We start from the raw sequence: 27452 nt of genomic DNA, 5'->3' as shown, positions 1-27452 counted from the left end.
TGTCATGCCAGCATTTAGAATTGAAGTACAGGGAGATGTATGATGTAAAATCAAACCTATCACCCTGTCATTCATGATCTATATGGATTGCATTATAAAAGAAAGTGGTATTAAACCTGATATCAAACTTAGCTTCTTGCTTTATGCATTTGATGATGTATTCCTAAACAAATCCAGTGTAAATCTACAGGATTCTGTAACTAAATCAAATAGCAGCTGTAACAAATTTGGAAAGAAAATCAGCAATAAAAAGTCCAAAACTAGGCAGAAACAGAGAGATCTTCAGCTGCATTCTCAATGAAGAACCTACAGAACAAGTAAAATATTATTATTATTGTTGTTATTAACATTTGACCAACAAGGAGTCAGATATTCAATGTGGGAGGTACCAGCTATCACACACACAGCTTATTCAACCGTGCCTTAACTGATTTAATGTGTCTACATGCACAACACTCATGAAATGCATTCCACTCACCAACCACTCTCAATGTAAAGACCCTTCTCATCACTCCTCTTCTCACATCCTACTTACAGTTTACAGGAATGATCTCTTGTTCTACCCCACTATCCCAATCTATAACCCCTGACTAACTTATATGTCTCAATCATATTCCTCCTCCCATTTACGAAGTTTTGCAATTAACATTCTCTCAATCTGTACTCGTACTCCACATTCCAAAGACAATTCACAACTTCTGTGAATCCTTACCAGACCCTTTCTAACATATCCTCATCACCATGAAAACCCAGACACCAAATTTGTGTACAATAATCCATGAAGCCTAATCAAGGCCTTATACAATGGCATCATAACTTCTATCTCTACATGTCAGGATCCTCTGCATCGTTGCCATTATCTGATATGACATCTTCGCAACTTGTGCAATGTGGCCCCTGAATTTCAGGCCCTTGTCCACCCCACCACCACTCTCAGATCTCTCATCTCCTCTACCTCCTTTAACCATCAAGTGTATAATTTGCATCCCTTCATTGCTTACTAAATTTCAAAACCTTACATGCAATCTATTCAAGTCCTCCTGTAAACTCATAACATCTGCTTGACTCTACATTGCTCTTTCCAATTTTGCATCAGATGCATATTACTAGTTAAACCCATCCCAATATCATTAATATACAAATTGAACAACAATGGTCCCAAAACTAAGCCCCATGGCACACACAACTAGCGACTTTCCTCTTTTGAGATACTGCATTTCCCCCCCATACACACAACTTTCTGATACCCATTTGATAGCCAGTCACTGATCCAACTGAAAAGTCTGTTATCCAATCCCATCTGTTTCAATTTATTTAATAGCTTGTAGTGTGGCAGTCTATCAAATGCTTTTGCAAAATCTAAGTATACCACTGTATATACATCTCCTTTATCCAAGAGACTTTTGTCACCTTGTAATAATACATAAGTTAGAAAACCATGATCTCCCTTTAACAAACCCATGCTGATAACCACAGAGAATACTGCTTTTAACAAACCCATGCTGATAACCACAGAGAATACTGCTGTTATCGACTCATTTCTGTATCCTACTTCTCAGCAATCTCTCTAGTATCTTCTCCACAACTCTAAATATACAGACTGACCTAGAATTTGTAGCCACAGCCTTATCACCACCTTTATGCAGCGGAATAATTTTACCTTCTTTCCACTCCCTTGGAGCCTATGCTGTTGTAAGACTCTTATTAAACAGGCATACCAATGCTACTGCTAATTCCTTGGAACATTCATTTAAGACACATAGTGATATGTCATGAAATCCTATCACCTTATTGGCATCAAGTTCATTTATTTCGTCAAATACCCCTGCTCACTCACAATTAAGCTATTCTCTCCTTTGTTCTCTATATTTAATTATCTCATGATTTCACCCTGATGAGGATGAAAAACCTTAATGTCTTCTGCAGTAGCTACATTCTACCATTTTGATCCATTAACAACATCTTACCATAATTACTCTTATTTCTACTTGCCACATATCGAAAAAACTCTAGGGTTTTTCTTCACCTGATTTGCTAACTTCTACTTGCCACATATCGAAAAAACTCTAGGGTTTTTCTTCACCTGATTTGCTAACTTCTGCTCATGCTGCACTTTTGTTGTCCTTACTAACTGAATCAATCTCCTGGCTTGTTCTTTATACTCTTCATATAACTGATTATTACCATTATTCATCTTATACCGTCTCCAAAGTGTCTTATTTTTCTTCCAGATTTCATGATTAAGCCTCTCATTCATCCATTTTACACCTACCTTATTCAGCCTTTTAACCTTTGGAATACGTTCACACATTGATGCCATTATGTATGTCTTTGTCAGTTCCCGAGCAGCATTTACCTCCTTACTGCTCAACTGATCAATTCCATGCTATAGCTCCAAGCTGTCTCCCAAGTATGTTGTAATCATCAGCCTTGTACTTCCACATGCATCCTTTCCTCACAGAATTTTGCATGTGGCTAGCCACAATCCAGATTGGTGAAAGTGATCACTTTCACCAACTGGAGGAAAGTGCTAAGCCCCCCCACTCACAATTGCATCCTCTGATGAAATGATCAGATCTATACTCTCAATCTTTGTGTGCTCTCCTTTACATGCTACCTGAGAGAGGTGTCTCTCAAGAAATCTATACCACCATAATTAATATCACCCCCTTCCTTTGTTCATCAACCCAAGTTGATTATACATTTTTTCATCACCACCCATCCACATTCCCTGGCTTATAGCAACATACAACTAAATATGCCTTCATGTCAACCTCCACATCACTGCCTCATAATGATTGCCACTATTTCCCTCTTTCATGTCTAGCTTATGTGGACATAATTCCCCTGATATCATCAGCAGCACTTCCCCTCCCTTCTTGTTCTTTCTATCCTCATGAAAAACACTGTACCCTTCCAAATGCTGGAAGGGTACAGTGTTTTTCATGTTTTTCAAAAACACTGTACCCTTACAAATGCTGGAAGTATCGGAAATAAGGGAGATGAAATGGTTTCACTGATTGAATTTATTCACCACAGGATCATTAGGATATCATCTTCATTCAACCATGTTTTACTTATTCTAATGATCCTGTGGTGAATAAATTCAATCAGTGAAACCATTTCATCTCCCTTATTTCCGATACTTCCAGCATTTGTAAATAAACGCAGCAGTTCACTATTAGGTTTATAATCACTTACCCAAGCCACTTGTTGGCTTGGTAGGAGTGATGCCCTTAATTCCATGACCTTTATCACCACTTACCACATATATCTGCTCAGTATAAACTTTCCAACCCACATTCCAATCTATTCCATTCCTATGCTAATAGTCCCCCATACGTACATTCACATACACTTCTATTTTAGCTATTTAGGCACAGTTTTTACGAAGATGGTAAATTAAATATGGAAATAGTCAAAAGAATAAGTAAACCACGTATGGTGGGGAGCCAGTTGAATAAACTATATGGAATAAAAAATTAGCCAAAATACTAAACTAGCAGTATAAGACAATGTCGAAACCAGTTTTAAATTATGGATGTGTGAGTTGGAAATAAAGTACTTGATCAAAGACTAGCACCTACAGGTATGAGAGTTCAGAAAAATTAGAGGAGTGAACAGATGTATCAATAGCAGAATCATATTAAAAATTGAAGACATTACGAAGGAACTTGACATTGTTGACATTCAAGAATGTGAGAACAGAGCTAATCTAAGGTGGTATGGTCATTTAAAGAGAATGGGAGAGAGAGAGAAGGTTAGTAAAAGAGGTGTTTGATGCCACAATGGCAAGTAAAGACCCAGAAGAAGACTAAGGTAACTGATTCCGTCAGAAGTACCCTAGAAGACAGAAATATAAGATATGAGAATATTGGAGTGCTGACAAGTAACAGACTAATTTGGAGGAAAATTAGTAATAGGAGATTAATAATAATATAAACTTAATCATATAGTATTGTCATAGTGTCACATACACCCCTTGAGGGTACATATCAGGAAAATAATGATGATGAAGGATATGCAAGAGGGTTGATGTTCATATAAATGACATGAAAGTGAGAAAAGAATGTTCAAGAGGAATCTGAGAAAACTGATGCAACAAGAAAACTAACATAGAGTAGAATGATATTTGACCCAAAATGCTCAAATGTGGAGGTATAAGTTTTTCAGTAGCTACTATGCATAATTCAGCTCAAAGTGCATTAGGAAAGTAATTAGTATGTTGCCTAGGTATGATGGCAAGGAATTGACTGAAATAGCATGATGGATGAGTTGTGTGTAGCATATGTTGCAGTTTGTAAATGTATGTAGTGAATCTGAGAAAAAGCTGGAATGGTTTAAGAGAGATGAGCTATATTTAAATAGGTTTAGACAGGCATTTTTAGGGTACTAGATAATTTCAATCACTCTGAATGAAACAACTGTTTTAATTATGACTTGAAGTGGCTTAAAAAGTACTATGTTTGGTTTCCTTAGCAGGTTTTTTGGATTACCTATTCCTTAGACCATCCACAATACTCAAAGTTTATATTCTTTTAGTGGTGGGATATTAGCCCTTGAAAAATAAATAAAAATTGAATTGTTTTTGTTGAAGTAAAGATGGATAAAATGAGTATGATGTGAAAGGGTAAAAAACTAAGATGCATGAGCAATGGATGGCCTGAAGTGGCTTGATCTCTAAATCAGGGTTTCCAGATAATGATGATAATAATATATCAGGGGCAAATATTCCGAGTGAGCGGTGCTCATCGACGAAATATCAGTATCATCGAAATTATATTTTTGCATTTATTCCCATTTAAGACTCACCCAATTGTTTGCAGACTTTGTGTGATTCCTAAAATTGAATACAATATACTAATGCTTCATTGTCCTCTTCACGAGGATAATAAAGCACTAGTGCTTCATGAAGAAGGCGCTTTTCGGTGCGTAAACATTGCGTCACATTTGCGTTAATAGTGACCACTTCCTTGTTAAAATAAAATTAAGATTACCACTTAAATGACTACAAGTAACAAGAACAGAAAGAAAAATTGAAACATTTGTTTATAAAACTAGACTACTGAATGACACAAATGTACGATGGCTATATGAACAAAGAATTAACCAATATCTAGATAAAATAAAACAAAATGAAGAAATAGAATGGCTTAACATAAAAAAGATACTAAATGCAGCAGCAAATGGAAGCTTAGGAAAGACCAAAAAATTCAATAAAAGAAAAAAACTGAAGATCTGGGATGATACAATCAAAGAAATAATCAAAAAGAAAAAAGAAGCCTATCACAAATGGTTGAGCAGTAAAAGATTAGAAGATGAAATAGAATATAAAAGAATAAGAGCCATAGCTAAAAGAGAAGTCAAAAAAAGACAGAATCATGGAATAAATTTGTTTCTAATTTAGAACATGATTTATATAAAATAAGACCCAATGTATATAAGATTTTGAAACACTTAAATGCAGATACCAAAGAAAACAAAATTAAACACCGAATTGAAATTAGAAGAATTTCTAAATTACTACACAGAATTGTGGACAGACAAATATTTTAAAAAAGACAACTGGCAAACAATTAACAAAAATGAAATAACTAAAGAAGAATTAGAAATCAGCCTGAAAGAAACAAGAAATGGAAAAAATGGAAAATCACCTGGAAAAGATCAGCTAGGTTCAGAACTATATAAATACCCAGGAACAAGATTCAAAGAAAGACTCTTATTATTTTTAAATAAAATTTATTCAACTGGTATCCCCCCCCCCAATAGAATGGAAAAAAGCAATTGTGATTTTTAAAAATCACGTCTTTAAAAATCTTTAAAAAAGGTAATAGAGATGACCCTAAAAACTATAGAGTTATCAGTATACTAAATTCCTGTTACAAAATATATAGCAGAATCTTAAATAGCAAACTAATAAAATATTCCTAAAACATTATTTTAGAAGTACAGAATGGATTTAGAAAAGGACGATCATGTATAGACCTGGCCTTTTGCCTAATAACAATAGAGAAAAGAAGAGAATACAATTTAGAAACACATGTTGCATTTATTGACTTTGAAAAAGCATTTGACAAAGTTAAAAGAAATATATTATTTAACATATTAAAAGAAAGACAAATACCAAATAATATCCTAAAAGCTATCACAAGTATATATGAAAATAATCAAATACAAATAAGATTAAATCACGAGCTATCATATATAAGAGAGATAAACCAAGGGGTATGACAGGGATGTCCCCTCTCAGCAACTCTTTTTAATATCTACTTAAATGAAATAATAATAAAATGGAATAAAAATTTACATCAAGAAATGAAACTTTCTCCTACAGTAAACTTAAACACTCTCCTCTTTGCCGACGACCAAATAATAATTACAAATTCTGAAGATAACTTACAGAAAGCTATTTTAGATCTAAATAAGATAGCCAAAGATTATGGTATGATAATATCAACAGAAAAATCAAAAACTATGGCCTTTAAAGGACAAGATCCAGCAAGAACTAAAATAGTAATAGATAACAAGATCTTAGAACTACCTAGGATGCATGATCACACATGAAAATGAAAAAGATATAAACGTATAAATATACAGTTAATTACAGGTGTAATTAACTCTATATTTAAACCAAACCTAGTTCAAAAACAAACCAGGCTAAAAGTATACAATACATTAGCCCTACCAGTCTTAATGTATGGAAGTGAAATCTGGACAATAAAACAAAAAGACAAGCAAAGATTAACAGCAGAAATGAAGAAATTATGAAAGAATTAAACCAAGAACCAGTAATAGAAAAAATTTAAAAATATAAACATAAATGGATGGAACACGTTCAAAGAATGAAAACAGAATGATTACCAAAACAAGCCTTAAAGTATAAGCCATTAGGAAAAAGAAAATCAGGACGTCCTCTTAAACGATTCGACGATGACTTCTAAGGCCGGAACAGGTCATGCTAGGCCTAAATCCTTGATACGGATGATGATGATGATGATGATATACTGTACTAATGCTTCATTGTCCTCTTCACAAGGATAATATTCTTGAAGCATGAAGAAGGTGTTTTTTGCCGCATAAACATTGCATCACATTCGCGTTAATAACCCGAGTGTGCTTTCAAAATGCATACACCTTTGAGCCATTCAAAAAGATGTAAAGAGGACGCAGTGTGTCAAATTCTTAGCTTTGTATTATTTTTAAACCGGTGAGAAGGCATGACTAGGTGAGCTTAAATTTTGAGCTCAGGACCTAGCAGTTGTGATTGGTTATTGTGTCAACCAATCCAATTGAAAGCTGTCATGAGTTGGGAGATTACTATATCCGACGGCTTTATTACAAACAGCTGTTACACGTTTTCTGGAACTGAAAATCTGAAAGTGGATGTTAGGAGAAAAATACTAATTGTTTTTTCTTTTGCTTGTGCAGTATAGCATCTGTTGAGGTTGCAAAGTTTTTTTAACGGTATAGAGACATTTTTATTTTAGCTTTCTGAAACAACAGATAGTAAAAAATATCTATTCCTGAATAAAAAATTAATATTCTGTGTATTATAAGATGTTGTTAATCTACAACAAAATACCAGCATATGTGAGATTGATAAGACAGAAGAACCGCTGATACCAAAAATAAATAAATAATAAAAAAAAAAAAAAAACACTAATGAATTTAGGATTCCCGAAAGTGTGGATGATTCTGATAATGATCGGATGTTATGTATACCGAGTTTCAGTAAACAAAATAAAATTCTCGGAAAACAGAGCAAAATATACACAAACCAGAGAAATACACATAACATGTGCAACAAATTTTACGAGATGATTTGTTGCTCCATCAAATCATATTTATTCCTGCAATACTTTCTCTCTCGTAAGTTTTTTTTTTTTAATTATGCCATCATAAATTCACTTATTCATATTTAGAATTTATAGGATCATGCTATTTCCTCTACCCAGCAACTTATTGGACACACATATCACAAATGATAATTATTCTTTAGTATTCGAAGTTATCCTGCAATTAATTGCATTGGACCAATTAAGATGAGTGCTGATGCGCTATGCCCTCTCAAAACATTCACACAACGATAAAATGCAATCCCAAAGTCATGGGCATCCGCATGGGGGAGGGCGCTTCCCCCCAGGATCAATTAAAAAATTCCACAAATTTTAATCGTAAAATTGATTGAGATATGTAATCTTACGCCCTCGACTCTGGGAACGCTTTGTCTGTCTTAAAATTTTATTATGGGTTGGCCCGTTGAAGGGTAACCATAGAATATGTGTTTTATTGCAGTAAAAAAACATGTGTTCCTGTTTTTGGTTCATCTTTTTCATTTGTGAAAGGTTAGTTTGCCCTCTGTCTAGTAAGTTACAGAGTGAAATGTGAATTGTAAATTTATATTGAAACAAATTTAAACAAAAAAATACATTTTTAAAAGGTAAGTGTATGAAATTTAATATTATTTTAGTTGTTAGTTTTATGATTTTTTTGCTTTGAAACTGAAACAATTTAATTTAGGATTAATTAATTAGTCGATTTTTAATAAAATATCCAGTCAATTTTTTTATATATGAAATTGTGCTAAAAACTATTAATTCTGAATATCTTTTTTTTTTCCCCAAGAATTAAAGATCATTAAAATCGATGCAAAATGAAAATAATGTATTGATAGTTTACATCAACAAATAATTACATAAAAAAAGCTAACAGACGTTTATTGATGCAATTATTTCATTAAATCATCATCATCATCAAATACCTGCCATTTACCCTCAATGGGTGTACAGGATATGATAGTACTACATGAAAAAAATTACATCATTATTAATTTCCTATCTACAATTTTCCTCCAAATCAGTCTGTTACTTGTCAAGACTCCAACATTATCAAATCTTATATTTCTATCGTCTAAGGCACTTTGTACCATATCAATCCACCTATATCTTGGTCTTCCTCTGGGTCGTTTAGCTGCCAACCTGGCACAGAACACTTGTTTTGCTAATCTTTCCTCGCCCATTTTGTTTAAGTGACCATACCACCTGAGATTAGCTCTACTAACTCATTCCTGAATGCTGACAATGTCAAGTTCTTTCCTAATATCCTCGTTTTTAATATGATATTGCCATTGATGCCATCTGTTCACACCCATAATCTTTCTCAGGACTCTCATATCTGTGGTCTCTAGTCTTTGGTCAAGTGTTTTACTTCTGACCCGGCTCTCAGATCCATAAGTTAAAACTGGTTTGAACACTGTCATGTATACAGTTAATTTAGTGTTCCGACTAATTTCTCTCTTATTCCATATGAATTTATTCAATAGACTTCCCACCATACCAGCTTTGCTGATTCTGTTTTCTATTTCTATATTTAATTTACCATCTTCAGTAAAAATCATGCCTAAATAGCTGAAATGTTTTACCTCTTCCACAGGTTCTCCATTCACAACACAATTGACATTTTCAATGATTCTGCCTATTTTCATTGTCTTTGTCTTTTTATTGCTGACCTTCATACCATATCTATTACAACAGCTATTCAATTTAGTCAGAGAATCTTGCAGACTTCTAGTGGATTTATTTAGAAGTATAACATCATCTGCATAAAGCAAAGAGCTGACATTAACATCTCCAATTTTGATATCATGTTTAATACCACTTTCCTTCACAATGTGATCCATATAGATAATGAATAACAGAGGGGATAATGTACATCCTTGTCTAACACCAGATTTAACATTAAACCATCTTCCTGTACTTCCTTCAATTCTAACTGCTGACTTACAACTCAAAGACTAAGTATTGCTTGATATAATGCCCCACTGACACCATATAACTGCAGTGTATTGAATAGCTTCTCTCTTGGTACCATGTCATATGCCTTTTCCAAATCGACAAAACTTAAACACAGATCTTTGTTATGTTCCCATGCTTTCTTGACTATTTGTCATAAAGTGAAGATCTGATCCTGACAGCCTCTATTTGGCCTGAATCCAGCTTGTTCTTCACCAAGCTTTTCTTCCACAATTCTTCTCAACCGTTTCTCAAGTATACTTGCATAGATCTTGCCAGGAACACTCAGTAGGGAAATACCTCTGTAATTCTCACATTCAGTTTTATTTCCCTTTTTATATATGGGTACTATGAGAGCTCTACTCCAATCATTGGGAATTCGTCCCTCTGTCCAGGCTTTCTGAACTATGCAGTGCAGCCAATGTAAGACTCTTATACTACCATACTTCAGCATTTCTGGTCGAATATCATCTACTCCTGCTGCATTTCCACATTTCAAGCCTTTGATGGCTTTTTCTACTTCAAGTATGGATATGTATTCCTGATTGCATGCCTGGTCACTGTTTTTTACACCTGTGCTGTAATCACTGCTTGTTTCATTTAGCAGTTTTTCAAAGTAATTACTCCATACTTCAAGGATATCTTTTTCTCCCGTTTTCATGTCACCTTTATCATCTCTAACTCCTTTTACAGCACTCTTTCCTCCATTCCTAAGCTTCTTCAACAACCTCCAGAATATTTTGCGACCTTCTTGATATTTATTTCCTATGTTGTTGCCAAAGTCCTCCCATGACTTTTGTTTAGCTAGTTTTACACAGTGTTTAGCATTCTTGCATTTGTCTCTATATTCTCTAAGAGCACAAGCTGACTTATTTTCCAGGAACTTTTGATATGCTTTCTTCTTTTCCTTCACTGCCAGGGAGTTCTGATTTTTTTATCCTTACAGACAATTTCACAACATGCCTCTCTGGCAGAATCAATCAATGTTTTCTTCAGAGTTTGCCACTGAATCTGCAAGGTTTGATTCCTGTTCTCAAACTCTTTCATTTTTTCTTCAATAATCTTTGTGTAGTTTAGTCTACAGTTCACTTCTGAGAGCTGCTCGACTTTTATTCCCTTTAAAACTTTCTTATACGTTATTCTTTTCAATATGAAATTCAATTTTATCTTGCTCAAGACTAAATAGTGATCACTTCCAATTTCAAATCCTCTGTACACTCTGGTGTCCTGCACCAGGGAGAAAACATCACTATCAACAATAACATAGTCAATGAGACTTTTCTTATTCCTAGCCTCTTCTCTCCATGTGAATTTGTGCACATTTTTATGTTGGAACATGGTGTTAGTAATAACCAGTCCATGCCCTGAGCAGAAATCCAACAGATATTTGCCATTATTGTTAGCTTTGCTCTTTTCTCCAAATTTTCCCAAAATATTTTTGTATGTCTCACAATCATTTCCTACTCTGCTATTTAGATCCCCAACAAGGACCAACTTTTCCTTTTTCGTTGTCAGTTGCTTTTTCTAAAGCCTCAAAAAATTCCTCCACTTCTACTTTAGTAGAACCTTCTGTGGGACCATAGGCACAAATAAGTCTCATTGTCCAGTTCCCCATTCTCATATTTGCCCACATTACTCTACTTGAGACTGACTGCCATTCAAGAAGATTAGCCTCGTATTTTGTGTTGAATACTATGGCTACTCCTTCTTTTCCTTGATTGTCATTGCCTGAATATAACATTTTGTATTTATTGCTCAGAAAGATCTCAACAGTTTTGGTCTCTTTTGTTTCAGTCACCCCTATTATGTCGATCTGGTACTTATCTAATTCCTCAGCTAGCTCCATTTCTTTGCCATTCAGTCTTCTTACGTTGATAGTACTGATCTTGAACTCTGGTGATGTTGAGTTGGGGTTTGTTTTCAGATTTGTTCCAGTAGCTGACTTTTCGCTGTTCGCCCTAGTTCCCTGGCGAAAACAACGGGGGCCTTGTTTAACCGGGCAACGCCCCAGCCGGCATGAAATTTTGTCATGTTGTACCATCATTTTTTATTTTGGTTTAACCAATAAGAATACAATTTGGTCGGCTTAATTCCAAATTGCCAGCAATCAATAATTATAAAAATTTATTGATGTAATTATTTGTCTCCAAGCTTTCCCCCCCCCCTCCTGGAAAACATTACAGCACACCCAACCCAAATGATCACGCGACACCTCTGATATATATATATATATATATCCTTTGTCCATCCATAATACCAATGTACTAAAGGTTTACAACCTTTCATGGGTGGGAGTCCCATTAAAAAAAAAAAAAAATTAAATCACCAGAACTAAGGCTGAGGCTAGTGTATTATTTGTGTTAAACGTGTGTGAACGCACACTCTTGTGTGCTTTTCTGGTTAGTTGCTCGTATATAGGATGAAAAATCAGTTTTTATCTGGGAGTAAAAACCCTGTCATCTTCACCTGTTGTAAAAGGCATTGTTGATAACAACAAAGTAAGGAGCATAAAGAACAAGTCATGAAATGACAGGATGGAAAAAGTGAATATATAAGAATGAAAGACTGATTATGGCCGAACATACCGAGAGATGTATATTTTTGATTGTCTTTATGCTGAAAAAGTATCAAATGCCTAATTCACATAAATTAATTTTGAAGAGAAAATTCTCCATCTACATGTCTTAAAAATTGTAAAATAAGTATAATAAATTATAATTAAAATATAATCATTTATAATTTTTCTGATTTATAAAACAGAAATTAAAAAACTATTTGCTTCAGTAGTATTCAAAAATCAAGTGACTGTTTATCTGATTTGCTTAGTCAAAGTTTTGATATTACTTAAACTGATGATAACAAAACTAAGATAGTAGTATTTCTTTCCTCCCATACAAACACACAAAATATCCTAATTAAGAACACAATGAGAGTCTTGTTCATTTTTTAATATGTTAAAATATTTAACAGATGTATTTTTTTTATGTCATAAACAACCAAAAAACTTTAAATAACAATGATTATTATATCTTTGATGAACCAAGTGCAATGCTTACTTAGAGTAAATGCTGAGGCGAGTTGTTTATTTTGTCCATTAATTACACATATTTATTGCAGTAGTTTGTGTATGGATGGAAGAATTTGAATTGAGTATGAGATAAACCTTCAATCAGAGAAATGCTAGCGAGAGCAGAGCTTTTTGTATTCACTTTGGACAAGATTCCTCCAAATTGCTTTCTGGTAAAAAATCAGAAGTCACAGTGATTGTTGCACATCTAGAATGGTAGAATATTTAATAAGATCAGCAATGCAAGAAAGCTAAGAGGCAGGCTTGCAAACGTTTGAGAATTTAATAACTTGAATATAATTATATTTTATGAAAAAAAAAAAAATCAAGAAATCATAATAAAAGGCAGAAGGAAATTGCACCAACTGAAAGAATGGGCAACAACTAGGAGCCTTAACTGAGAGAGAGAGAATATATAAGTACATACTTATTAGGTACTAATGTAACTTTTGTCAAATAATTTTACCTTTTCTTCTGATGGTACTGCTAACCTGTCACTTGAAATAAGTTTACACACATGAGAAGGAGAGAGAGCCAAAAATTCTTCACTTTCGACTACTTCTCTGAAAAATTAAGATATATTTTGTTACATTAACTTATTAATATACAATACTTGTGATAATTTGCTTTTTTTGTTATTTTTTCTTATACTTTTTCTTGGGATATCTTAATTTACAGAATTAAGTAATTCAGTGAATGTTTTATTATTATTATCTGAGACCTCCACCATTTCTTAAACTCATTCACACTAAATGCACTCATCACTTCAACAGGCCAACTGTTCCACTCACTCACTGTTCTATAAAAGAAAAATCTAGTATTATCTTTTTCTTAACCATGGACGAACTTAACTTCCATGGATGCCAATTTTAGCATAATTATCCATGAAATTTCAAGTCCCTATCCACCATTAATCCCCAGATTTTACATCTACCTCCTCTAAAATATCCCCACCAATACTATACTCTGCATCCTATCTTTGGTTTCCAAATTTTAAAACCTTACACTTTGCAACATTAAACTAATATCTCCACACATCTTCTCATAACTCTTCCCAACTTTGCATCATCTGCAAACAACTGTACTACTATATCATCATTTTAAGCCCTTTCCAATGTCATTTACATACAAATTAAACAACAATAACCCCAAAACAAACCCCTGGGCATGCCACCAATGAAAGTTCTGATACCAATCGGACAGCCACTCTACAATCCAATGCACTAATCTGCTATCCAACCTGAAGAAATAAAGAGCTTTGTTACCTCACTCATACTCTTTCCCTTAATGAACATAGGTTCAAGACAATCAACAAGATTTTGCAATCTTTCCCACATGATTGACAAATGAACAACTTTTCAAAGGTGTAACTACCTTCTTCATACTACAATATTGTGGACAAAATTTTCTTCAAAGTGATGACATAAAAGTAGCTTTCACTCCACTATACAAAATCTACAGATCCTTACAGCCTTGGAAAATTTCTTATTCTCCTCCTCTCAAGAAGCCTCTACAAGATTCACTGTTCACATAGCATTTGCTATGTTGGTCACCACATGGGACAATCCAGAGAAATTTGCATGCCAGAACATTTTAAAGATGTTGAAAAAAAAAATAAAAAAGAAATCTAGTTTAGCTTTTCACATAAGCAATGAACTCCGATAAGAAAGAGAAATGCCATATATGAGGGGGGGGGGGGGGTCTGGAAAGTTCTGATAAACACTTAGAAAATAAAAATGATATTAAAGCAAGTTAACCACAAGAAATAATATACAAGGATATAAGAATATAAAAACATAAGTTATCTTCATAACTCTGCTACTCATATGCTCTTTCTTGCAGTTATATCAGTTGCTTTAATATCATTTTTGTCTACGTGTTTATCAGAACTTTCCAGACCCCTCTTCATACACTGAACATAACTGTTTTATCAAGAAATTTAATGGAATGAAATGCTATGCAATAAGAAAACAATCATTCTGTACTAGGTTTTGCTCTCGTTCAAAAAAAACTCATGTTAACAGATCTTGGCAAGGAGCAGGTTCTTTGCATGGAGAGTGGAATGCATTGCCTGACATTGTAGTGAATGCAGATACATTGAGTGATTTCAAGGCACAGTTTGATGGGCTTTGTCTGTAACAGTGTTTGCTTCCTGTGATGAGTCATTTGACTACATGGAGCTGATGTTAATAATACTTTATGATATTCAAAAAAGTATATAAACTCTTACACAAAATGTTGTTCTGTATATGCTTCTGCATAGCTGAGAAGTTCCAAGCAACCATGAAGATCAGCAAAAGCTCTAATGCCTAGACAGTTTGAAGGATGAAGCTGTGCTTGAAGAAAATCACAACATGCATCTCTGACATCAGTTAATTGTAGTAGATGAGCTGCAGGTAATAATACCTGTTGGAAAAAAAATAACTTTTTTTAAATTTCATTTTATCAATTCTAAAAGACAAGGAAAGAACAAAGTAATGATATTTTTATTTCTCTCTCTCCCCCTCCAACGAGGGAGAGAAAATTACACCCATGATATGCCCCATGTAAAAATCAGGATGCAATGCTGTGAAATTAAAAAGAATGCTTACCTTAACAATTAACTGACTTAAATTATATTACAATAAATAGATATTGTATTGATATATTAAAATAAACTGATATTACAATAAATTGATTACATATTAAATTTTAGAAATTACTTGAACAGGAAGAGATGTTTTGTTTTAAATGCTTCTTCTTCGGAAGAGAAACTGTGCTTACTGATACTGATAACGTGATATAAATTTAGGAGCACATTTTCTCATATGTTCAATAAAAGAATGAAAAAACATTTTAGCTATATTTCAAATATCACATAAAATGTATTTTGAGATGTCTCAAAAATATATGCTATACAATGCAGACTGGCAATTACTAATAATTTCTCAGGAGACCACATTTCATATGATGCTGCCAGCCTGGTTGGCCAAGTGGTTAGCATATCCACTCTCCAGCCAAGAGGCTGAGGGTTCGAATCCTGCCAAGGGCATGGATGTTTGTGATTGTCCTACTAACTGTTTACCATATGTACTGTTGTAATCTGTGTCCTGTAACAGCATGGTCTTTGATGTCTTTGCACCATAAAAATCAAATCAAAAATCATATGATACCAATTTCTCATTAATATATCTTTTGAAAGTCAGTGAGTTTATCTTGAAATAATAACACCATTTTAAATTTTCATTTTTTAAATATAAATTCCACCATTAAAGGCTTAAACCTAGAGTGCATTTGTACCAAGCATGAACAAAGGGTTAGACAATCTGGAAACTATGCTCTAGAACTATTTTAAGCTACTTTAGGACTCCAATAAACAGCACTTATCTTATAGCAGGTAATGAAATGCATCTACCTTAAAGACATTCATCAACATCCATGCCCACAGAATAATTTGAATCCACTGTGGATATGGCTATTTGCTCTCCAAGCACAGTCTGTTGATTGGACAGCAGAGATGCTATCAACTCAACCAACCAGACAAGTAAATCTGTTTATTACTTCACAAGTTATTTCATTAAAGAATGTGCACAACAACAAAGTTGGCTATGTCCTTTACCTGGTTATTTAATGAAAGCCTTGCAATGGGTAAAATTCCTAAGTGGAAAGAAGGCAAAATAGTACCACTCCACAAGTTCTAGGAGAGCAGTTTCCAATTATAGACCAGTCTATATAACCGTAGTTGTAGTCAAAATGTTGAAAAGATTAGTTAGGAATAGAATACAAGATTAGGTTGATGGACATAGTATTCTTTATTATGGTCATCATGAATTTGTAAAGGATAGGTCTTGTTTTAGCAATTTATTTACATTTCATGATAAGGTAATGAGCATGTTAGATAAGGAAGAACCATATTCAATGATGTTCTTGGACTTTAACATCAATAAGTGCAGACACATAAGGCTGTGTACTATATTGATGGTGCTGTACTGCAGGATATGGATGAGATTCAGGAGTTTATAGGGCATATTGCAAGTGCAAGTGTTACAAAGACTGAATGTGATAGTGCCACTATGATAAGAAGTACCCTAACATGTAGGGATAAGGAAGTGGTTTTGCCACTGTATAAAACACTGGTCAGACCACACTTGGACTATTGTGCTCAGAATTGGTCACATGATTTTAAATGTGATGTGGAAACATTGGAGAGGTTCCAGAGATGATTAACTAAGACAATATCAGGGACTCTAGAATGCTGGCTATGGAGAGAGAGAGAGAAGAAGATTTATGGATGGCAGAGTTTCATGGATAGGAGGAAAAGAGCTGATATGATAGAAATGTTTAAGTTAGTGAGGAGATTTTATTGAATTAATCCACAAGTGATTATAAAAAGAGTAGAAGGCAAGAGGAGGGAAGAACAAGAGGCTATCCCTGGAAGTCATATGAGAGTGTGGTAAAGAAGGGTGTGAAGAGTAGATTTTTTAAATGAAGAATTGTAAGTGAATGAAACGTATCACCAGAATGTTTTTAATGCAATTTTTTTTTATTATTATTTATTTTTTTATTTTTAGTATATTTAAGTGCTGTAGTTACAGACTTAAATATACTATTTGATGGGTTTAGATTTTTTTTTTTTTAAATCTTGGATGATATGTAATTTCTCAGCTTTCATCCTCGAAGCTTATCTGAGGATGACACCAGTTAGTTATTATTGATTGGTTTGTGTATATAATAATAATAATAATAATAATAATAATAATAATAATAGACTTTAGACATTTTTTTCAAGACTGGTTGCCTTCTCAGACTATTTCTCATATTTTTAGTTTAGTTGTTACCTGCCTTATAAACTTCTTTTAATTACTTGCTGCTTAAGTAATTCCCACTTTTTTTTTTTTAACTTAAAAGAGAACTTTCCCCAATTCTGTATTTAATACTTTTTTTTTTTTTTTCGTAATAAAAGGGTAGGAGTAAAGACAAATGGATTTGAGTGAATGAGTGTAGAAAAAGAATTAGGCACATGAAGAGAGAAATGGAACAGATGATAATGGAAGTAGAAAACTTGAAAATGGCTGGTGGGTGAAAGGAGAGATCAGAAGTAAAGGAAAGTGTAAAAAAAAAAAATGAAAGTGAATGAAAGGAAGTGTGATGATGAGAGAGTAAAATGAGTCTGAGTGAGAGTAATGTGCCTGGGTGAGAAGAAAGGAAGTAGTATAAGAATTTTTTTGGGTGAAAATGCAAGCCCCTAGAAGACAAAGTGAAAAGTAAAGAAACAAGTAGAAATTCAGGAAAGATATGAGAGTTTCGGAAGAATGATATATGGATATTATATGAAAGATAAAATGTCAGAGAAGTGGTTTGTCTGTGATAAATGATTGTGTGTGTATGTGTGTGTGTGTGGGGGGGGGGTGATTTGGCAATGAAGAAAGGTCAGAATGTGGATGAGATGATTACATTAGATATGATTTCAGGAGTGCTTAAGAGTCAAAGCTGTATAACTGAGAGGACACCTCCACATGGCCTTTACAGAATGGGGAGAACCGACCAGGGCTTCTGACCTAATGTCCAATCCTCACCTTCTCGTGGTGCACCCTGTTGGGTATCTACCTGGATACTGAACGAACGAGGATGGGCTGGCAATTTGGGATTTAGCTGACAAAATTGTATTCTTATTGGTTAAATCAAAATAAAAAATGATGGTACAACATGACAAAATTTCATTCCGGCTGGGGCGTCGCCCAGTTAAACAAGGCCCCCGTTGTTTTCGCCAGGGAACCAGGGCAAAAAGCGAAAAGTCAGCAACTGGAACAAATCTGAAAACAAACCCCAACTCAACATCACCAGAGTTAAAGATCGGTACTATCAACGTAAGAAGACTGAATGGCAAAGAAATGGAGCTAGCTGAGGAATTAGATAAGTACCAGATAGACATAATAGGGGTGACTGAAACAAAAAAGACAAAAATTGGTGGGAACTTTCTGAGCAATAAATACAAAATGTTATATTCAGGCAATGACAATCAAGGAAAAGAAGGAGTAGCCATAGTATTCAACACAAAATACGAGGCTAATCTTCTTGAATGGCAGTCAGTCTCAAGTAGAGTAATGTGGGCAAATATGAGAATGGGGAACTGGACGATGATACTTATTTGTGCCCATGGTCCCACAGAAGGTTCTACTAAGGTAGAAGTGGAAGAATTTTTTGAGGCTCTAGAGAAAGCTACTGACACAATGAAAAAGGAAAAGTTGGTCCTTGTTGGGGATCTAAATAGCAGAGTAGGAAGTGATTGTCACACATACAAAAATGTTTTGGGAAAATTTGGAGAAAATAGCAAAGCTAATAATAATGGCAAATACTTGTTGGATTTCTGCTCAGGACATAGACTGGTTATTACTAACACCATGTTCCAACATAAAAATGTGCACAAATTCCCATGGAGAGAAGAGGCTAGGAATAAGAAAAGTCTCATTGACTATGTTATTGTTGATAGTGATGTTATCTCCCTGGTGCAGGACACCAGAGTGTACAGAGTATTTGAAATTGGAAGTGATCACTATTTAGTCTTCAGCAAGATAAAATGGAATTTCATATTGAAAAGAATAACGTGTAAGAAAGTTTTAAAGCAAATAAAAGTTGAGCAGCTCTCAGATGTGAACTGTAGATTAAAATACACAAAGATTATTGAAGAAAAAATGAAAGAGTTTGAGAACAGGAATCAAACCTTGGAGATTCAGTGGCAAACTCTGAAGAAAACATTGATTGATTTTGCCAGAGAGGCATGTGGTGAGGTTGTCTGCAAGTATAAAAAAATCAGAACTCCCTGGTGGACACAGGAATTTAAAGAGGCAGTGAAGGAAAAGAAGAAAGCATATCAAAGTTCCTATCAAATAAGTCAGCTTGTGCTCTTCGAGAATATAAAGACAAATGCAAGAATGCCAAACACCGTGTAAAACTAGCTAAACAAAAGTCATGGGAGGACTTTGGCAAGAATATAGAAAATAAATAACAAGAAGGCGGCAAAATATTCTGGAGGTTGTTGAAGAAGCTTAGGAATGGAGGAAAGAGTGCTGTAAAAGGAGTTAGAGATGATAAAGGTGACATGAAAATGGGAGAAAAAGATATCCTTGAAGTATGGAGTAATTACTTTGATAAACTGCTAAATGAAACAAGCAGTGATGACGGCACAGTGGTAAAAAAACACTGCCCAGACATGCAGTCAGGAATACATATCCATATTTGAAGTAGAAAAAGCCATCAAAGGCTTGAAATGTGGAAAGGCAGCAGAAGTAGATGATATTCAACCAGAAATGCTGAAGTGGTGGTATAAGAGTCTTTCAGTGGCTGCACTGCATAGTTCAGAAAGCCTGGACAGAGGGACGAATTCCCGATGATTGGAGTAGAGCTCTCATAGTACCCATATATAAAAAGGGAAATAAAACTGAATGTGAGAATTACAGAGGTATTTCCCTACTGAGTGTTCCTGGCAAGATCTATGCAAGTATACTTGAGAAACAGTTGAGAAGAATTGTGGAAGAAAAGCTTGGTGAAGAACAAGCTGGATTCAGGCCAAATAGAGGCTGTCAGATTAAGATCTTCACTTTACGACAAATAGTCGAGAAAGCATGGGAATATAACAATGATCTGTATTTAAGTTTTGTCGATTTGGAAAATGCATATGACATGGTGCCAAGAGAGAAGCTATTCAATATGCTGCAGTTATATGGTGTGAATGGGACATTATATCAAGCAATACTTAGCCTTTATTTGAGTTGTAAGTCAGCAGTTAGAATTGAAGGAAGTTCAGGAAGATGGTTTAATGTTAAATCTGGTGTGAGACAAGGATGTACATTATCTCATCTGTTATTCATTATCTATATGGATCACATTATGAAGGAAAGTGGTATTAAACATGATAACAAAATTGGAGATGTTAATGTCAGCTCTTTGCTTTATGCAGATGATGTTATACCTCTAAATAAATCCACTACAAGTCTGCAAGATTCTCTGACTAAATTGAATAACTGTTGTAATAGATATGGTATGAAGGTCAGCAATAAAAAGACAAAGATAATGAAAATAGACAGAATCATTGAAAATGTTAACTGTGTTGTGAATGGAGAACCTGTGGAACAAGTAAAACATTTCAGCTATTTAGGCACGATTTTTACTGAAGATGGTAAATTAAATATAGAAATAGACAACAGAATCAGCAAAGCTGGTATGGTGGGAAGTCAATTGAATAAATTCATATGGAATAAGAGAGAAATTAGTCAGAACACTAAATTAGCTGTATACAAGACAGTGTTCAAACCAGTTTTAACTTATGGGTCTGAGAGCTGGGTCAGAAGTAAAACACATAACCAAAGACTAGAGACCGCAGATATGAGAGTCCTGAGAAAGACTAGAGGCATGAACAGATGGCATCAATGGCAATATCATATTAAAAACGAGGATATTAGGAAAGAACTTGACATTCAGCATCCATTCATGCGTTAGCAGAGCTAATCTCAGGTGGTATGGTCACTTAAACAGAATGGGCGAAGAAAGATTAGCAAAAGAAATGTTCTCTGCCAGGTTGGCAGCAAAACGACCCAGAGGAAGACCAACATATAGGTGGATTGATATGGTACAAAGTGCCTTAGATGATAAAAATATAAGATCTGATAATGTTGGAGTCTTGACAAGTAACAGACTGATTTGGAGGAAAATTGTAGATAGGAAGTTAGTAATGATGTAATTTTTTTCATGTAGTACTATCATATCCTGTACACCCCTTGAGGGTACATGGCAGGAATTTGATGATGATTTCAGGGGAAGTTATAAATAAGGAAGTAAGGGAATTTGAAAGCAATGTTAGATATTATGCAGCAGAAAAGTGAGGTAGAGTTTTCAGTATGATATTGGGAAGTTCAAGAAACACAATCATAAATGATATCACAGCACGAATATGTAAGAAGAGAAGTCTGGAACATATAGCTGTTTGGAGTACACTTGATGAGGAGAGTTATGTGGGGGCAACTGCGTTTGAATAGGAGAATACAGGCATTTGGGGGAGATCACTGTTCCCTGAGCAACTGAACTTACTGCTGAATCAGGAAAACTAAAATCAATAATGGAAGAGAGTATGGATGGCCTCGTGTAGGAGGAGGGGGGGACTATAGCTTGGGGCTAATAGTAAGTTGTTTAGTATGTCACAGGGCAGAATGTTGCCTGAGGAGAACAATATAGTAATACGAATACTGGCAATGTTCCATAAATGAACTGCGCCCTCTTAGAGTAAAAAACCATGAGGTAAAAATGATGCTAGTAGTTTGGAGAGCATATAGAAAGAGGTGGACAGTACAGAACAATTAATGGAGTACTGTGCAGGTCTGAGAATATACAGAAATTTCAAATATGACAACACAGACTGAAAAGAAGAAATGGCATCTCATAGTAAGAAAACTTTCTGGAATTTCTGAGAGATAATTATTTCAGGCAGCATGGGGTGAGAGCAACATGAGGATTAAAGGGTTTGGATTTGGTCATAGCACCAGAGGATGTTACTGTGAATGAAAGTTATCTCTGGTTCCAGTTGGCAAGCAACTGGGATCATATTTTTGTTCTGATAAACTGGTGTTTATCAGAACTTTCCAGGCCCAAATATATAGGCCTGGGAAAAGAACCTGTAAAAAGTGTAAAGGGAATATATGTAAAATATATTCCCTGAATGGGAGAAAATTACATATTTAGTGTAGTATTAAGGGGAAATATATATATTTCCAGTAGACCCTCCTAGTAAATAACAAAAAGAAGGATTTATATAAGGTGGGTGGCTTGCATCTAAATGGATGTGGTGTCAGGAGTCTTGAGAAAGTGTTATTCAGTGAGATTTCAGAAGTACAAAGTCAGGGAAACTAGAATGTTTAGGAGGAATGCAGGTGAGTGAGAGCCCAGGCAACCTAGAAGTTAGTAAGTGGAAGAGTGATCACATGATGCAAAATGTAGCACTCCAGGTAAACTTTAGTCAGTTAAATAACAAAGTGTAAGGGAGGTTGTGGGATCAAGGGAGTATCGCAGTTTATGTATACTAATGCCAGCAGTATTTGAAATAAGGTTGAGGAGTTTTTGGCATGGTTAGCACAACCTGGCCAAACATTATGGGCATTAGTGAGATGTAGATGACTGAGGATACAGTCACAGGAATAGAATGCAAGGGATATAATGTCTTCAGAGAGGCAGAAGGAACAGGGTGGGGGGAGGAGTGTCACTAATGATAGCAGAGGAATTAAAACCAAAAAAAAAAAAAAGAAAGAGGAGAAGTACATCAAGTCAGAGGGCAGTTCATTTGAGGGATCTGGTGTGAGAAAGAAGCCAACAGGACTAAATATAAAATTGGCTGCTGCTATAATCAGGGGATCTATGGGAGAATGTAGATGATGTACTCACAAATTAGCATGATGAGTACAGGTTAAATAATAATGGAGATTTCAACTATGGGGACATAGATTGGGAGGAGGAAACAAGTTATCAGGATGCCCGTGAGCAGTATAAGGCACAGGCAAAAAAAAGGTGATCGGTATGGAAGGCCAAAGCTAATTATAAGAAAAAGAGAGCTAAGAAACCTTAAAGAGTTATTTTGCTATGTGGCAAGTAAAAGAAGGAATGATTATGGAAGGATAACTTTAAAAAAGTGCTGATGTTGGGTGAGTAACAGAAGCAAACCAAATCATTGAGTGAGCATTTTGCAGGGAGTGTACCATATAGGCAATGATATTACAATGCTAGATGTGACATTGACAAATAGGACAATAGAGGTTGAAGAAATGGAGGTGCTTAAAATATTGCAGAACCTCAATACACACACAGCCATGGGATTAGATGGCATATCAGCCCATGTATTAAGAGAATGTGCAAGGGAATTATCAGCTCATCTGACAAAACTGTTTAATTTAAGCTTCAGTAGTGGGAAAGTGCCAATGGAGCAGAAAGAGGGCAAAATATTCCCATTGCATAAAGATCACTCTAAGTAGCAAATCACATCTCAACAATGATGGTCAAGGTATTGGAGAAACTGGTGAAAGACAGAATTCAGGACTGGGTGAATAGGAATATGATATTCTATAAGGGACAACATGGTTTTGCTTTAGTCATCTGCTTACTTTTTATAAGACTGCAGCCTTATATGTAGTCTTTCCCTTATTTAAACATAATGGTGTGTGGTAAGAGAAATGGTTACTCAGTGGATCTAGGAGAATGTAGATGATGTACTCACAAATTAGCATGATGAGTACAGGTTGAATAATAATGGGGATTTCAACTATGGGAACATAGATTGGGAGGAGGGAAAAAAAAAAGTTATCAGGATGCCCATGTGCAGTGCTAGACATGATATTGGTAGACTTTGAAAAACCATTTAACAAGATTCTACATAGAACTCTATTGCATAGGTTAAAGCAAATGGAGATGGATATGAATCGGGTAAGATGGATTAGAGGGGGGCTGATAGATATCAAAGTGGTTTATGAAGGAGTTGAGTCCAGGAGAAGGCAAGTGAGCCGTGGTGTACCGCAGGGCTCAGTACTTAGTCCCCTGTTGTTTAATTTGTATATCAATGATTTGACAGGAAATATTCAGTTGTTTACTGACGATGCTAAACTAGGAAGAGCAATGGTAAATGAAGGTGATGCAGAGATCTTGCAGGAAGACTTAAACAAGCTAGTAGTATGGACAAAGGTAAATAGTTACCAGTTTAATGTGACCAAGTGTAAGGTTATGCACTTTGGAAAGAAATCAGAAGCTGTGTAGTATATTGATGAAACTGAACTGCAGGAAAGTGGTGAAGCCAGGGACTTTGGCTGTGATTGTGGACAGGGAATTGAAGTTTAGAAGGCATATTGCAAAAGTAACTAAAACAGTATACATCAGATTATGTGATTGTTGAAGAACAAACAAGTAGGGATAGAGAGGTTATTGTTCCCCTATATAAGGCTTTAATAAGGCCACATCTGGACTACTGTGCACAGATCTGGACTCCCGGATTCCATGGTGAAGAAGATCCAGAGGTGCACAACATAGATTGTAGCAGGTCTGTGAATGCTCACCATGAGAATAGATTGACGGCCTGTGGGCTTCAAAAATTAGCTGATAGACAAAAAAGAGGAGACATTATAGAAGCATTTAAGTTATTAAAAGGGTTTTATAGGATTTACACCGAAGTCATTTTTCAGTACATGGCAAGAAGGGAGAGAAGAAGGATCACCAATAGAAGCTGTGTAAGAGTGTGGTTAGCAAGGGTGTTAGGACTAGGTCTTTTGTTTGGAGGGTGGCAAATGGGTTGCCAGAGGTGGTTGTGGGTGCTTCATCAGCAAACAAGTTTAAGAAGTATGATAGATATTGTGTGAATGGTGGCTAGTGTGTGAATAAATGGATCTCCCACAATGAGTCTTCTGACTCCATGGAGATACCTGTATAATAATGATGACAGTAATAATTACATTGATGTTCACTATGTGTACTGACTTGCAGAACAGAGTCCCTACTGGTAGGAATATTAATTAAACAGTGTGTCAAGCATATTTATAGACAGTTTGCTATCTATTTTACATAATCTGATGTGTGCCATACTCTAGTGCTTTCCCTTATTATTATTATTATTCGTGACACCTCCAAGGAATCCGAAGACTCATCGTGGGAGGACACCTATTGTACAACTCTCCATCTCCACCACTACTGCCAATCATTTACATCAGCGCCATCTACCGCCCACCACCACCTCAACTAGTATTTTTTTTGTCTGTAAATTGCGCGTGTTCTGAAGGGCCGATTTGTCTGTATGCGGGATGAAAAACCCGAGTTTCCGGGAGAAAAAACCCTGCTACCTCCACATGAGATCGGCTAACTCATCTTCAATTGAAAAAGTCCATATAAAGATTCCTCCCGTCAAGAAGGTATCAAACTGTTATTGAATATATGAAATTTAAGCTGCACTGAGGTTTTTATGTTTGCATTAATTTATGAAATCCTGAGAAAGAATTTTCTTCCTTCAAACCTGCTGATCTTGAATAATCAAAATTCATTTTACTCAAGTTAGTTCAAATTTTAGAAATGTATATATTGAATGACTACATACCTGTACATTTTCTTCTGTCACCTGTATTTCTGCAGAATATACATAATCAATAAGTAGTTGTAGAGCTTGACCATCAACTCCCTGTATAGTTATTTTATCTGCTCTACTTTCTGTAAAACTTGTAAACATAGCATAGAAATATGGACTACATGATGCCAGTACCATTTTGTGAGCAGGAATCTCAACACCGTCAGCAACCAAAGTAACATCACAAAGTAAGTTCTGTCTACAAAATATACATTGAAACATATGAAATGATTTTCATACAACTAAATCAATTTCTGACATATAAGATAAATGAGCTTCTGAAACCTTATGGTGTGAAATCTAATGGTCAGCTGTATCATAACATAATGCTCAACAATGATAACATTTAAAATAATAGAGTTACCAACTTTCATTAGGCAATGAAAGAGGGTAAAAAAAATAATATATTTACTCAAGCAATATTCACTTACCTGTGTGAGTCACAGTGCAACGTTTAGCATGCATATAAAATAAATTAATGTATTAACTGCACTTCTAATTGTTTAACCATAATTGCCTGCCTCATACTGATTGAGAAGACTTTGGTTTACTTCAGAATAAGCAAACAAACAAACAAACAAATAGCAATTGTTAAATTGTGAATGAAGATATTTTATATGTTTTAATACTTCATTCACATTTAACATAATCCACCATGTCATAAGCAAGACTTGATAATATTATTTGTTGTTAGTCTCTTGCTTGTAATATATTATTCATATAAATGCTTTGAGTTTTGTTTGTTATTAATTAATTATTTAATCTTAGAATATGGAATAATAATGAAAAGACTATATAAATATGTCATTCATTTTAATTAGTTTACTCTGTAAATTTATTATAAGAAACTGTGTGTATGTAAATTTAAATGTATATTATATGAATTGTGATATATCTTTTTATTTCTGTATGTAAGAGTGATTTTATGTAATTTTTCTGATTGGATTTGATTGGCTGCTGAAGGAGAAACGGAGTTTATTTTAGTTAGCTCGTGCTGAGAATGTGAGCTACTGTGTATAAACAGAGAAACCAGTGGATATAAGCTGAACTGGTTAGAACCGGATTTTGGCGGGAAGAAGGAATATAGTTGATTGGAAAACGAAAAAAGTAAAGGAGAAGTAAAGAAGAGTTGATATATGCCGTAAATCAACTACGAAAGGACCAGGAATTAATAGACATCGTGAATTACTTCTATGGGAGTTCTGATACTACAATATTTTCCAAGTGGTTTGTGGAAGAATAGTGCAGAAACGAAGTTAATACATAGAAGAAAATAAGGAATTAGTAGATAACTGAAACCTAGTGCATCAAGACTTGTATATTTCTGTGTCTATAATTCAGTTATTATAGAAGATTTCTTTAGAATTGTGTAGCCATAAAGTAAAAGTCTACAAGAATTTCAAATGTGCCTTTGTGAGTTCGGTGTGTAGAAGCAGTAACCCAATAAGAGTTGTCCTTTCTGTAACCTGTGAAGCTA

The 27452-nt window shown here is 34.9% G+C and overlaps 1 protein-coding gene across 5 annotated transcripts in view; it reads right to left on the bottom strand.

The window, feature by feature from the left end:
- The window catches only part of kel (kelch protein), a 181102-nt gene that overhangs the window by 84968 nt on the left and 68682 nt on the right, over nucleotides 1-27452 (bottom strand). For all 5 annotated transcript variants that reach the window (XM_090403590.1, XM_090403594.1, XM_090403592.1 and 2 more), the window contains 3 exons: nucleotides 25949-26174; nucleotides 15089-15264; nucleotides 13325-13421 (listed from right to left, as the gene is read on the bottom strand). In XM_090403590.1, coding sequence (XP_090259716.1) covers nucleotides 13325-13421; nucleotides 15089-15264; nucleotides 25949-26174 — 499 coding nt within the window. The remainder of the gene's footprint in view (nucleotides 1-13324; nucleotides 13422-15088; nucleotides 15265-25948; nucleotides 26175-27452) is intronic.

The sequence above is a fragment of the Typopeltis vanoorti genome, chromosome 14, assembly GCF_054136105.1.
Source record: "Typopeltis vanoorti isolate ZY-2024b chromosome 14, IOZ_Tvanoo_1.0, whole genome shotgun sequence".
NCBI classification, from domain to species: Eukaryota; Metazoa; Arthropoda; class Arachnida; order Uropygi; family Thelyphonidae; genus Typopeltis; species Typopeltis vanoorti.
This window is presented reverse-complemented; position numbering and strand designations above follow the sequence as displayed.